Source organism: Saccostrea cucullata, unplaced genomic scaffold, assembly GCF_032062105.1.
Source record: "Saccostrea cucullata isolate Sc308-1 unplaced genomic scaffold, CSIRO_AGI_Scuc_v1 ctg6612, whole genome shotgun sequence".
NCBI lineage: Eukaryota > Metazoa > Mollusca > Bivalvia > Ostreida > Ostreidae > Saccostrea > Saccostrea cuccullata.
In genome coordinates this window covers 1-15,822 of record NW_026928403.1, presented here as the reverse complement: position 1 = coordinate 15,822, position 15,822 = coordinate 1, and the positions used below count along the sequence as shown (strand labels likewise).

At 32.9% G+C, this 15,822-nt stretch overlaps 1 protein-coding gene, 1 non-coding gene and 1 pseudogene across 2 annotated transcripts; 1 reads left to right on the top strand and 2 right to left on the bottom strand.

Annotated features, from left to right (window-relative positions):
• The first annotated feature begins 212 nt into the window (after positions 1-212).
• Positions 213-286, top strand: Trnat-agu (transfer RNA threonine (anticodon AGU)). The gene has a single exon. It is a non-coding gene; the product is annotated as a tRNA-Thr (tRNA).
• Positions 287-388: 102 nt separating this feature from the next.
• LOC134277464 (prostaglandin E2 receptor EP4 subtype-like) lies at positions 389-1,098 on the bottom strand. The gene is made up of 2 exons (XM_062759797.1): positions 823-1,098; positions 389-588 (listed from the first exon to the last, which is right to left on the bottom strand). The coding sequence occupies exons 1-2, from the start codon at positions 1,093-1,095 to the stop codon at positions 484-486; spliced, it is 378 nt and encodes a 125-aa protein (XP_062615781.1). The 5' UTR covers positions 1,096-1,098; the 3' UTR covers positions 389-483.
• A 4,290-nt stretch (positions 1,099-5,388) lies between these two features.
• On the bottom strand, positions 5,389-7,799 carry LOC134277468 (transmembrane protein 180-like; annotated as a pseudogene).
• Between the last annotated feature and the right edge of the window lie 8,023 nt (positions 7,800-15,822).

Sequence of the window (15,822 nt, the reverse complement as noted above, 5' to 3'; positions counted from 1 at the left end):
CGGGTTCGATTCCCGGTCCAGCCATTTGTTTTCTTCGTGCATTTCTCCTTTCCTACTACATTTAGTGACCAGTGTGTGGGGCCTTGTTCAGGTTATAGTGTATGTGTAAGTAAGTGATTCCTGGCAGGGCCCTAGAACTTATGTCTTCGAGGTCGAAGACTGTTTAAGGAGGAAGGAATGTAGAAGTTGGGGCTTTACGGTCCGTGGATATTGGCCTGGATGGCTCAGTGGTAAGAGCACCTGACTAGTAATGCAGGGGTCCCGGGTTCGATTCCCGGTCCAGCCATATGTTTTCTTTGTGCATTTCTCCTTTTCTACTACACTAGTATTCCTATGCTGATGTTACAGTAAAACTACCGGTATTAGGTTCGTTTGGGGTCTCTGAATCTTGCCATTCCAGTTCATTTTTTCTTGAATTGCAAATGGTGCACGTGAGCTTTTTATATAATCCCCGGACGAAGTTGATTGTCTCTTCTCGGAAGATTATGTAAATCCAATGATTGAATTAGTAGTTGCCATTTCTATGCCAAGCAATTCAAACTTCTGTGTACCTTTAAAAGTTCCAGAAAGACGACCAAGCATATTTATCTGCAAGTAATAAAACAAAATGTTAATTATTTAACAAATCCATTATTCTAAGTAACAAATGCAATTCATGATAATTATTTTATACGGAATTCTTACCAGTATTGGCAGACTACATATACTGTACAGCAACACCACAGAGAAAAGGAAAAGAATAATACGAGTTCCGCGTGTGTTAACAATGGATTTGGAAGACTTTGACAAATTGCTTTTGATGATTACTACAATAAGGCTTACATTAGTTACAAAGGTAGTAATCAGTACAAGAAGTCCCACCGAAACATACAGGTAGGAAAATCCTCGATCTGTTGCATCCTGGGACTCAAAATTCACGAAACACCACGAATCCGGATAAAATCGTTTACTGGGTCTTCCCGCCATCAGATGACCAGACGATAGGAAAGCAGATACCACCCAAATACATATCATTATAACGATGCTTCGAGCTTCTCTTGGCAAAGACTGAAACTTGTATGGAAATATCAAAGCCAAGAATCGCTCCAGGGACATTGTGCATACGATCATTGCAAAAGCCATTATTGTAAACATTTGAATGACAGCCCTATAATCACATACAGTCTGTGAATAGCTGTACTCGAAGTGTGTTGCGTATCTAACAATAGCAAAAGGTAACGCCAACATCACACCGAAGTGTGCACAGCAAGTCCACACATAAAGCGATAAAATGGCCGCCACTGATGCTGTTTCACAGAGCAACAGACTATGATGACGGCAATACCATTGCTAGCAACTCCTAGAAGACAAAGTACCACGGGAGGCACGATGGAAGGTGACTCAACAAGATCTGATGATGAATTGGAATGCGGTAACTGGAAATTCCAGAAGCCCCCCGTTTTTTGGAGAATACCTATACAGAAGGGTAGAAGCCCCAATAAAGTGGTAGAAGCCCGTTAAAATTAAATGAAATGGGGTACATAAAACCTTAAGGTGATTTTAAATGAATGATATCGATATCTGTAAATTTTTATAGCCAATTTTACCTCAGAGTCGACAGAAATCGGGCGCCATTTCTTCTTGTCTTCACATACCGTACACCACGCCCGATCTAAAATCGCGATCGCTGAAGTCGTTTAGAGTAATCCGTGAAAATCATTACCATTATCTTGATCAAAAGTGAATAATATAATATATGATTTTTATTTTAAAAAAATATATATATATATGAAAGGAAAGTTAAGAATATAAATGAAGCATTAAATATTTACATATTTCCTAAATGAAATAAAATATTAATTATGAACATATTTCATGGCCTCCTTGAGTACTTTTATCCACACTGGTTTGTACCTACTAAAAAGAATTTTATATCGAAAATCATTATTGAAAATATGAAAATATTTTTATAGATGATGTGACTGTTACATAAAAACATTGAGATTTAACCTGTTGATAGAGATTACTGTAACAGTGAAAATACTAATTGATTGGGTGTTTTAAATGAATTTAACTAGGCAATTAATAATTAATAAAGTTCCTTTTTTAAAATTCCAATCATTTATAATGTAAAATTAAGTTAAATAAATTAATGAATAAAATGATTTAAGTTGTTAATTCATTTAATTTCAAAGGTATTTGTTTTGGTTTCTTTTTCTTCCAATTGTTTATTTATATTTGAAATTCAGTATTCATGCATCCATTATTATTTTCCAGTTACTTGTTGTAATTTTTTTTTTTGGTTCTGTTTTATTTGGGGGAGGTTTTTTTTTTTTTAATCATTTTTTTGTTCATGTAATAGAACAAATTATACTCATTGATATTAGAAAGCAATATGTATCCATTAGAATGAAATTATTAGAATCCAGGTCCAGGAAATAAAAAAGTTACATAAAAATGAATAAAATGTGCATAATTGCATATGCAAACACTTGTAAAGTGGGTTTACATCAGCTAGCTGTGTTGTTATGTACTGGGATAGAGAGACACGCCTGCGTGTGTACATGCAATATATACACAGCTGTTGACACTTGGTCAAGTTGACAATAAACTTCTTTTGATCAAACACCTGTTCTCAGCTAGTCTGACCAACCCCCCTCTGGCAGGGCATGTGTATATATACACTGAACCTTGACTATGCTCAACTGTTCTTGACTTTCATTATCAAATTGTAAAATAAATGATTTTGTAATATAATCTTTTTTTAAAAATAATGTTGATATGAAATGGTAATATGCTTTAAATACAAATTTTCATTTTAAGGACGTTAGCACACACATAAGGAAAATAAGGAAAATATGAATTTGATAATTTTGATACTAATATTAATAATGATAACTTAATAAAGACCTTTTAAATTAGTAATACCTGGAAAATATTCATAGTTTCCTTATGTTCCCAGCTCTAGCCACGTGGAGGCCTCCTTAATTGTAGAGCCATGATTTGAATTTTGACACAGAAAAATATCACAGCCAAAGGACCGAAAGATTAAAAGAAAATTAAAATAGATTAAAAAAAGACTTATTTTAATAAAGATACTTTATCATTATTTCTAGTCAATCTTTTGTTCATGTATAAACATATTACAGCCAAATGAAAGAAATTGACTTAAAATTAAATAACATTATAAAAAAATTCATGGAAAGAATTTATGATTTAATTAGCAACATTAAAAAAAATATATGTTCCTAACCTAACCTAATCTAACACAACACCAAACAGTATTCACTTGTTTTAATGGTTTAAGACTGGTTAAAAAGTGTTTCTGTAAGTGGGAGAAAAAGGTATATATTCATCTTCTCTGTCAGATATAGTGTTAGGAATCCAAAACATTATTGAAAAACTGTTAAGAAATAATTCGGTTCAGAAAATATTTATTGGAAGTCTGTTTAGGCAAATGATTTGTGGAACCATGGATTCAGGAAAGTACAATTCTACTGTTTTTGACATAAATAACACACTACGAAGAAAATATGGGAATTCACAGAATGTGATATTTTGGAGAGATGTAGGGGTTTAATGAATTCAAATAAAAACATTTGGCGTGAAGATGGGATAAGTTTGAACAGAGAGGCAATGGAAATTTTTAGTCGACAGATTCAACTGGCAATGAAATGTAACATTACATAAAATACCTATGCTTGGAGATGATAAAAGATTTTCAGTTCACTTAACCAGACTGAGATTTTTTCGCAGTTAAAATTCAATCAAAACTTCCGTGGTGTGGTTTTTTTTACTTTATTTTTCTTTTTTTAAATTCATATTTGTTTTAATTTAAAGACAATTCAAAATGTAAACAACTGATGTAAAATATTTAAAACATCTGAATTTTTTTCTAAGAAAAGAACATAAAAAGGTTACTTTGAAATAAAATATCTATATATATATATTTGAAAATTGATGTATTCTTTTAATTTACTATTTCTTTCCAGGTTTCAGTATTTTCATATTTTGACATTGATTTACTTTTTGTTCTCTTTTAACATATAAGTAATTATTATTTTCATTTTTAAAATTTAATTATTATTATTATTATTGCTTTGAACCTTAGAATTTCATTTTATATTTCTAAATTCATAATTTGTCTAAAATCTCAAAAATGAATTCAGTATTTTCATATTTTAAAATTTATTTATTTTTTTGTTTTCTTTGAAACATATAAGTAATTATTAATTATCATTACTATTTTTTTTATTATTATTGTTGCTTTGAAGCTTTTGGATATAATCATATCTCTAAATTCTGAATTTCTCTAAAATCTCAAAAATAAAAAAAAAAATCTTAAATTATCTTAATGGCTAACGTTCTTAATTAAAAAAAAAAATTATTATATAATATTTGATATATATCTTGCATAACAAACATATTAAAATTAAAATGAATAATTTTAACTTTATCTATACGATGATAAACAGCAGCTCGCTTCGAAATTAGATCGGGCGTGGTGTACGGTAAACCAGTAATGGCGCCCGATTTCTGTCGACTCTGAGGTAAAATTGGCTATAAAAATTTACGGATATTGATATCATTCATTTAAACATCACCTTAGGGTTTTATGTACCCCATTTCATTCAATTTTATGGGGCTTCTACCACTTTAATGGGGCTTCTACCCTTCTGTATGGGTATTCTCCAAAAAACGGGGGGCTTCTGGAATTTCCAGTCACCCATTGGAATGTTGATTTTCCATGCTTACATTGGACGACATTTCGATGATTTGATATTTCATAAAGGAATCTGAGGTCAGTTTTAAACCTTTAATGACGATAGATGAGAAGGAAGTAGTTGATGTAAACGTGTCGATGTTTATCTCTTTACATTTCAAAAAAACAATTTCCTGGTTATATGCACAACTTCAACACATTTTTACGAATTAAATTTTTATTCTATTTTTCCTCACTTCTTGTATTTTTATCAGTTTTTACAAATTATGCATTAATGCCTCGGTCTGAAGAGTTCCTGGATTATCATGTTTTATAATATTTTTGTGCTGGCTCTTCCTCCTCCCCTTGTTACATGATCTGAGCTTATACACCTTACATTATATCGCACAGGGAGGGAAAAGGATTGGGTTACATTGTCTGATCATATCATTGTCTTTTTCCATTATTTTGTTCAATAAAATAAATGCATTTCTGAAATATCTATCTTCAACTTTCTAATATTGACCAAAAATAAATATTTTAAAATAGTTTATGCATTGCAATTATCAACATGTATTTTTTTTTAGATGTCTGTACTCAAACTTATATGATTTCGTGGTCCATGAATCGAGTACTTTCAATGATACATAGATATGTAAGTTAACTAATTAAGTGAAAACTCAAAAAATATATTTTCTGTTTCCTGTTCATAACCATGTTGTTTTAATTTCCAATTCTTGTTTATTTGAGATTCTGTAAAACGACCAGCTTAGTAACTGTATGATACCCAATACAATTGGGTACAAGCACACCAAAGAAAACATGACTCCTTTCAGATCCTCAAGTTGTGCCGCATTAAGGGGGTTAACCGAGGGGTTGGTCATGTCACCTGTTGATTTTTTTAATCTGACTGCACCCATATTTGTTTAAAATGGCGACAACCAACATTGGAGACAATGAAATGGCAGGTTTCACAAACAAAGCATTTGTCCCGAACACCATCGATGATATTGGATGCCTGTATTAAATGTAGAAAAAAAATAAAATTGTTTTCATTTACTATACATGATAAATACTAATTCTTATCGGTTAAGATTCATTTTATAATTTGTTACAGTTGAGGACCGCCTCGATTTGACAATTGTTCTTTTTTTCTTTTGGGTGGGTGTTAAAATCAGTGTTACCCAAAAGAACATGCAATATGATATACTGTCATATTGTAATTTTTGTATTTACTACCACCTGGTAAATTCAAAAACTGGAAGGGTACCTACTTCCTATTGCATTTGAATATTGAAGACTAGAACCACTGAACAATTACTTACTTTCTATTGTATTTGACCATATTTGCATCAGCAATATCAGACAAGGGAAGATTAAACAGTGAAAACGTACCATTGGCAAAACAGCTGGGAAAAAAGTGTCAGTCTAAAAAGGTATTTCACATCAAAATACAGGGGTATTAATCTGATTATTGCTAGTAGTTCTGTATAGATCCATTCATTTTTTTGTTACTAAGGTACCAATAAATATTCAAAGTACAGAATAAACAAATATCAGAATTCTAGTGCATATAAGATCAGTACATCTGGGGTTTTTTTCCAAGCTGAACCAAGATGCGGTTAAAATAACTTATATTTTAAAAAGATACACTTGAATGTCAACACTGGAGACACTTGGAAAAGTGTAAAAGTTTCAAAGTAAGAAAGTGAGTTGTAATGTTGTGAGCAACAATGGCTTTCTTTTCCGAAATTATTTGATCAAAAATTGAATCAAGAGGTATGAGCTTAGTCCATTCACGAAAACTTACGACTTGCTATTTTATAGTGCTTGTAATGGCATACGATTTAAATGTTTTTTTAAACAGGACAAAGAAAACTCACTCATCTATAAGGAGGAAACCTATAAGAATCCAGGGATGGCCGTTCCCAATAAGAGATTTTCCAAATAAAGTTGGCGCGGATCACCTTCTTGTAGGAGAAATGACGTAGAATAGGAGCTATTGATATCACAAGAATCTGGAAATGTAGCAATAAACTATTATATAATGGGAAATGTTGTTAGATTTTATGATCAATAAACCATTCTAAACCTTTATGGGGAACTTTGAAAATATTTAAATTTTGTATATGTGGTAGAACTTCAAAATCTGGATAAAAATGTTATTTTTTATTCTTTAAGCTATATTATGTCTTCGTATTTTATACATATCCACAATTGTGATTCCTTACCTTTGAAGCAAAAGGAACACTGCCATAAGAAGTACTCTTAGCAGTCTGACTGATTTCATCTGCTGATATCAACTGATCACAAATAATGGCCATAAAATTGTACAGGAACGTTCGATGAAATTCCTGAAAGAAGTTAGTGACCACAAACGAAATAAAATTGATGTCTCTGACGATCTGCCATGTCTGCTGTCAGTACGACTCGTGCCCAGTTCCCTCGTGACACACTTCATCCGGGGACTTTTCTCCCTGCTGCATTTGCTGCAGATCGTATTGGGTGTGGCAGTTTTTTCCACAGTAATACATTAAGGACCAACTTAGTATTGCGATCAGTATTTTGGTCACTTGGAATGCTTGGAAATCTTGTAGGCCATTAGAAGCGTGTTCTAGCACCATAACACTGAAGGAGCTGAATAAAGAGGCCACCTGTTAGGCGCGAGTTAAGGTGATTCTCATCTCATTGTCCTGTGAAATCTCGGTGAAAAGACAACACGCCGCCAGACCAATAAATGTGAAGAGTGTGTCCCAGAAACACAGTGCAAAAATTAAATGAAGACCCACAAGCACAGGATTTGTACTCCATTGAAACCATAGTATTAAGAAAGACAAAGAGAAAAATGGAGCCGAGTACAGAATCATGTTCCGTCGAGTTTTGAGAATTTTGAAGTTTTTGTTATCTGAATAGTAAGCAAACAGGGGATCGTTGATGGCATTCCAAACCAAGAAGAGAATCTGAGACAGCTGAAACCAGGATTCCTGTATGTGGTAGAAGTTCAGAAAGACTTTAACATAGTAGAAATTGTAGGCGCTACTCAGCAAATCAAAGCCAGCAGAAAGAGAGCAATAAGCCAGGATCTGCCTCTGTTTTATGTCCTTCATTTTCTAAATTACTTAAACTTATTTCTCTTTAAACCTGAGAATATCTTTACCTAAAAAGGAGAAAAAACTTTGTTATTTCTGTGGATGCCTACTCAACAATGTCAAATATATTAAGGATAGATCTGTGCAGAAATAATTAACAAGGCTTTCAATTTTCCCTAAGTCGGTTTCTTTTTTTCTTTCAATGTTTCATTTGAACTGAAAACTATAACATATACATGTAATAATAAAATTCAATGCTCAGTATGCAAAAATTAGGGAGAGTCATTCAAAACAAATCTGACGAGCAAAGTAAATCCTGGAATTTACTGGTCAGTGCTCGACCTTGCAGCAATAAATGTAATGTCTTCTGGAGAGGGAAGAGTCAACCAGGTTCTGAGGGAAAATTTACACTATGGTAAAACTTTTTCCAAAGAAGGTGGCAACCTCACATTTTGCGGATCTGTTCATAGAAATATTCCGGTAGTTGTAGCCTTTGTTTCATAATGAGGGCATTAAATTAAAAGTGTTATTATTTTATAATCTGACAAATTAATACACTGTATGGCATTCCGTCGAGAATTTTTTATCTTTATGTACGTATTTGTCTTTCATACTCAAAGAGAATGTAACAGATATTTTGTTGTGTTGTTATCTTTATTTCTAAATCATGCATCCTTACCTTATTCTCGTTTGTTTCCGGATACCATATGCTCCATTAGTTGTAAAGAAGTAAAATACGTTGCACTTATTTGTTTTTATTTATGGAGCTTAAATGTCTGGGGTTATTATGCACAGCAAGGTATACTTTTCTGCAATCTTAAGTCATGCATTAGTGAACAGACAGAAATGTACATGTTTTAACAAATTGAGTACACTTTTTGATTTAGCAAAAAGATACCCATGTGTTTCGACAAATTCACAAGTTAAGAATATAAAGAAATAGTCTTGAAGAAATATTATTAAGAAAAAACGAAATAGAGAATAGAGGTCAAGTTCATGGCCACACTCGTAGAAATCAATAACAGCTGGTAAGGGGACAGTACCCAAAATCTAAAATCTAAGAAAGATTCCTTGATAAGCAATTAATTAAAATTTTAATATTAACGAGGGAATGCAACCGTATGCTAGCTTTGTTGAATACCGGCAAAATATACTGAAAGAAAAAATAATAAATCTGGGTGGAATAATCTTATTTTTCAGACGTGATTTCCTGTATTACTATCTAAAATTTATAATAATCTTTATAAAATGTAGCAAAAATCTCATTTAAATCATGTGTTATTGAAGCTCGGTCGGCAGGGGATGCTCACTCCTCCATGACACCTGATCCCACCTCTGATGTTTTGGAGGTCCGTGTTTGCTCTGTTCCTATTTTGTATTGTTTTATGTACTTTTGATCTTGAATATCTCCATATGTTTCATTGCTGCCTTTTTAGACCGTTTCTGACGATGAGTGAGAGGTTCTATGGAGGATAAATTCACAACAAACTACTTAATAACCAGACTCCATGGAACTTCCGTCAACCGTGTCATAATTACAAGAAATTCACATCATCTATAAATACCGATTGTTCTTTGAGAATCGGTCGAAATCTATATGTACTGTTTTCGAATCAATCTCTTTCTCTATTTTTCGGTGATTAATTCAGTGGACAATAACCAAGATGAACCTCTGACCAGTTTTAATAATTTTTGGCCATATATCAAAAAGCATTTCGTATATTGTGAAACATATGGAGATAATAAACAGTATTCAAGATCAAAAGTTCAGAAAACAATACAAAATAGGAGCAGAGCAAACACGGATCTCCAAAACATCAGAGGTGGGATCAGGGGCCATGGAGGAGTGCACATCCCCTGCCGACCGATCACACTCGCCTGAAAAAACCTTCGTCAATTCAGTGCATAAATAATGGACAGATAATTAGTAAGAAAAACGCCAGTCAGCATTTGACTCAATGATAAATTATCTTTGCTGACAAGGTCATTGTATCGACCATAGAACTTACGAAATGACTTTAAACGAGACTGCTGATATTCTTTTTTCTTCAACTTGTTTGCCAATAATATACATTGTTTTCGAAATTTTTCATACGTAGAGCATGCTCTTGCGTATAGAATCAAATGAGAGATATAATATTCTGTATGCAGTTGATGAAGGTATATTGCTGCATAGGTAAGGGAAGTTGACGATTGAAAAGTTAAAGTCATCATGTTTATCATTGTTTATTAATCATTATTTTGATTGTACATATGCCAAATTTGTTTATATTAAAAACGAAGTGTCATTTTTATTTAGAAATAATAGTGTAAGAACTCTAGAAAATCTTAAATGCGATTTTTATTATTCAATTTTGGTAAACATTAAATTTCAAAGATCAGTTTATGAAAATATGTGGCAAAAGACTTTCGATCTTAGTTACAAATATATCTGGAAAAATGTATATCTAGCTAAAATTAAGTATATGTATGAAAAAAAATGTTGCTGAATTCAATTATAAATTACTGAATTGCATACTGAATAATAATCTAAATGTAAGTAAATGGAACAAAGATGTAGAACCTTATTGTGAATATTGTATGGTTGTTGAAGACAATGAACATCTCTTGTACAAATGTAAACTCTGTGAAAATATATGGAAAAAAATTAGTTTATTTTTGGATTTTGAAGTCACATGGAAAGTACTTGTACTAGGTTTTTACAATGAAATCAAATCAAAAACAACGAGATTGAATAATTTATTGTCATTTTTATGTTTTAACATCTATAAATATAAAATGAAATGTAGATTTGAAAAAGAAAATATGTATACAGAAATTTTTCGAAATAAGATAAAAATCGTCTTTGTCTACAAAAAGCAATTCTAAGGAAAGCACATGTAATTAATGATAAGTTATATCTAGAAATAGGCAATTACTTGTGATTTTGATGTTCAAATAGATATGCAGTATTTAATGTATGTATTATCGTTTTGTGTACAATGAATTATTTATGTACCATGTTTTAATAAAAGAGAAAAAAATGTTTATCATAGAGCTTGGTTGTTAGATTACCATTAACGTCTTTTTCAAGTAAAATATTCAAATATCAAACAGTTGTGTCAGTCTGTGTGTTATCTTTTTTCTCAAGCTCACCAGGATATATAGTATCGACATTACAATGGAAATTACGATTGTTAACTGACAATGCGTCATTGATATAACTAAATGTCGAGTTGAAGGCCACAACCCAGATAGCAGGATGTAATTGGACCTTTGTTGGGCCAACAATGCTCCTTATGTTGGGCCACCATTTGTATTCAACATTGGGCCATCGGTAATTTGCTCATCGGCCCTTAATCAAACCAACTTGTTGGCTTATTGTTGGGCCAATGTAACAGTTAATATTGGGCCACTGTTGGGCCAATGTATTATTTCAATATTGGGCAAACGTCATTTTTGTACAAATGGGCCATTGTAAGCAGTTAATGTTGGGCCAACGGTAATTTGCTCATCGGCCCTTAATCAAACCAACTTGTTGGCTTATTGTCGGGCCAATGTAACAGTTAATATTGGGCCACTGTCGGGCCATTGTATTTTTTCAATGTTGGGCAAACGTCATTTTTGTACATTTGGGCCATTGTAAGCAATTAATATTGGCCCAACGGTAATTTGCTCATCGGCCCTTAATCAGACCAACTTGTTGGCTTCTTGCTGGACCAACGAACGGATATTATTGAGCCATTGTTGGGCCACTTATTCTTTCAATATTAGGCAAACATCAGTTTGGACCAACGTTGGTTTGTATCTTAATGGCTCTCTATCATGACAACTCATTTGCTCTTACTGGTTGGCCATTTGTCCTCAAAATTGACAAACAAATACATATATCAAGGTTATACTAGTTTAGTACAGTTTAATGGTAAAAACCCTTTAATACTATCTAAATATGCTAGATGAATAGTTTAATACATATTCTCAATACATATCTCATAGCATTAATTAAAAACTGAGGAAAAAGAAATCAAAATATAAATTTAAATTATAACATACTAGTATTTTATTGCTCAGTGCATGAAGAAAACATTAATAAAGAAATAAAAGTTGATGCTCACTTCAAGCGATACATGTAGGGTTACATGAATGTATACTCCCTCTCTGATGTAAATTTATGCACAAGTTCAGTAAATTGCAAGTATCAATAAGCAGGTCAAACAAATAAACAAAGCCCCCCTGTTTTTAAAATAATACTAAAATGAATCCCGTCATTTTGTTTACTTACACAAAAAATGTTTCTGGCATCTGCATCGTGTTTGTAACCGACAAACAGACACAGAAAAGGATAGAACTACAGGTTTGTCACAGTACATAACAGAAAAAAGCTAGGCACTGACACTTTCCATCTGATCCCTCTCCTAAGTCTCCTCTTCTCTCTCCAGAGTCTCCTCCTCCCCTTCTTTTCTTCTCTGTCTGTTTCTTCCTCCCCCATCCCTGTCCTTGGCATACCTTAGCTACTCTTTGATTGTGTTCTGAATGTCTTTTTAAAATCTCCAGTAGCACTAAAATTGTAGTATTTGGTACTTAATACATTTGTTACTTTTCTCAGTAAAGAGTAAACATACGATTAAATTTACAAGTATATCACTATATGTTTAAGCTGTCAATTAAGGAATAACCGTCTTTTTTGTTTCATGGTGTGATTAAGTGATTAACTTGCATGATGAAGGCATTTATGCATAACATTTCTACGCTTGATCATCATTATCATCACAACGATTTTGATTCAATGTTGCCCCATATAAAATACATGTATAGAAAAGTCGTTACACTGAACAAATTTTAATTGAAAGAAACCAATTTATGTTTAGTACTGAATAAATTTAGTTTTAACTTCAACAAGTTCAACATTTTCAAAATGTCTGATCATATGCTCGACGTTAAGTGTATATAAGTAAATTAAGTGGTAGACTTCGGAAATGTATTTTACTAGTCACACATTTCAATCTAAATAAGGGGCAAATTATTTATTGTTTTAACTGTATCAAAACTCATTTATTTTATACTTTATTTTTCTTGTATAAAAACAAAACATTTAATCATTGATAATTTATTTTGTTTTGATAAGTTATAAGAATTTTAACAAGCCTTTTAAATTCATTTTAGCTAGCTTGTATTTTCAAGTAGGATTGGTTTATAGATTTATTTTTGATTGTAGAGACGATCAGATTTGTTTATATACAGATTTGTAACAATAAAATGTTTGTACACATTGGACCAAAATATCGGGCCGACATTGGGCCAAGGAGCAAAATGACACTGGACCAACGTCATTTGCCAACATCGGCCCAATGTTCCTATTGACGTTGATCAAACAATGTCGCATTCATTGGGCCAATGTTGGCGCAACGTTGGGCCAATATCTGTAGAAATAACACTCTACACTGGACCAACGTTGGCCCAACATATCGGGCCAACATTGGGCCGATGAGCAAACTTAAATTGGGTCAATGTCATTTGCCAACATTGGCCCGATGTGACCGATTACACTGGCCCAACATTGGCCCAATGTTAGCATGCCATCTGGGGTACAGTGTTGACCCAACAGCACCTGGCCTCTGCACTTCCCCGTGTCTGCTTTGCATTGATTTGTACATGATATCGTTTAAAAACTAAACGTTAATTCAGCTGTGCCGAGGCAAACATATTATAAATACTTACAAAGTGGATGCAGATATGCAAGGTATCAGTCTCCTTACGCTCGCTCGTGTCAAATTAAAAATGGCGCGGATATTACAAGTAGCCCAGTTGTTGTCTACCCATCATGCTCAGTCAGATTCATGGTATATTGGGCCAACGTTGGGCCGATGCCAATCCCCAAACAAATATTTTCTCTCATGATAATAATTTTATGATATAATGCGAACAGTTAGCCCAACATTAGCGCACCATTATACATAACCAGCTATCGATATTCCATGTTGGGCCATTGTTGGCCCAATAAAGGTAACCAAACATAGATAATACAACCATAATGTAAGATTAGGCCAACGATATTCTGCTATCTGGTTTATTACAAATAAATATAAGCATAAACTCAATACAAAAAAAGAATAAAACACTCTTTGGTGCAGTGATCATTTAAGTGCAAAGTTAAAAATATCATATCTAAACAAGAGCAGTCATCCAATGATAAGCATGGACATAGAAAGTCCTCTTAATTATTTCAGAATGTGCCAACGTTGTCCCAACGTAAAGCTCAAAAGCTAATTATAAAATTGACACCATCAATTAATTGTCAGTATAATAATATTGGGCCTACGTTGGCCCTATATGAATATCCCATCTTTTAAACACCTAAACAAAATAACACTTGTGTGTATTACAAACATTGTGCCAATGTTGAGCCAACATACTACTACCAACTTGATAGGACACGTTCTTTAAGGGTGTACTAGAAACAATGGGCCAACGTTAGACCAACATAATACAATCAACTTGATAAGACATTTTCTTTAAGGGTGTATTAGAAATATCGGGCCAACGTTGGGCCAACATACTACTTGAACTTGATAAGGCACTTTCTTAAAGGGTGTATTACAAACAATGGGCCAACGTTGGACCAACATAATACTAACAACTTGATAAGACATTTTCTTTAAGGGTGTATTACTAACAATGGGCCAACGTTGGGCCAACATATTACTACCAACTTGATAAGACACATTCTTTAAGGGTGTATTACAAACATCGGGCCAACGTTGGGCCAACATACTACTACCAACTTGTAAATACACTTTTCTTTAAGGGTGTATTATAAACATTGGTCCAACGTTAAACCAATACCAGGATCCTTCCTTCCTTGGGAACTAAAGTGAATGGAAGTTGATTACGTTGGACCAACGTATGACCAACATAGGAATTCTTTCATGGTCAAGAAGGTTGACTTGGTAACATTGGTCCAACGTTGGCCCAACGTTGTTACCCCTACGCCAACCATACAACCTTTTACAAATGTTGGCCCAACATAGTCATGCTATCTGGGAAGTTATTAAGGTATATTGCTGCATAAGTAAGGGAGGTTTAAAGTCATCACGTTTATCATAGAACTTGTTGTTAAATTACTATTAACAACCCTGCATTTCTTTTCCCTTTCAGTATGTTTCAGTGTTTATATCTCTCTGACTGAGAACTGTCGAGGAACACAAACATCATCATCGATGACATTGAATATATACAAGTATATGATGTCCATGTACGAATAGGGCTAAATATTCTACACATTAACATACTGAGTGTATAAATCTAAACATTGTACACTGTAATACATGTATATACAAAACTACACACTGTACACTATATTACAAAATAAAACTACAAATCGTATATTATTATAAATATCGAACTATATTTTGTATACACCAATGCATATAAATCTACAAAATGTACACTCAATTTCATATAAAAACTGCACATCTTACACTATTTATATGTATTTACATATAAAGCAGATTCTTTGGTCAGTATGAAGACCTTGTCAAAAAAGCGTTTGTTATAAAGTGCTTAATTCCGGTATACATGGGAATCTTTCTTATGTCCTCATTACAGATTTGTATTTATTTTTAGATCGTACCACCGTTTTACTATTCTCGTCTTTACATTTTAAATTAATACGACAGTTCGACTTTAAAAAGCAAATTTGAAACGTTTACTTTTCATGATAATATGCAAGCATACTCTCCATATCAATTTGCATATAAATCATATTAAACTCACATAAATGAACAATGAAAATTGTATACTAGCTACTGACTACTCAAGCTCGTTTGTACTGTCATGAGAAATGGCATGATCATTGCTTCAGTTACCTAGAATTTAAGAATATTAATTTGTCTTAGCTTATTTTTTGTTAGTATTTATAGCTAAAATGTAATTAAATAGAAAAGTTAAGTTTGGGTAGACGTTAGAATTAGGAAAACATATATATTGCAAAGTCATCGATAAAACTTCTTTTGCGGATAAAGCAATCAGATAAAACAAAGTGGATGTAGTTTTTCTCTTCATGAATATAATGAA

What these genes read in the sequence shown, in the direction of transcription:
- LOC134277464 (XM_062759797.1), bottom strand. Translation starts at nt 1,095, where the DNA reads ATGTCCCTGGAGCGATTCTTGGCTTTGATATTTCCATACAAGTTTCAG. An exon ending in TTACTACCTTTGTAACTAAT is followed by an intron (nt 589 to 822) that starts GTAAGCCTTATT and finishes TATTACTTGCAG; the next exon opens with ATAAATATGCTTGGTCGTCT.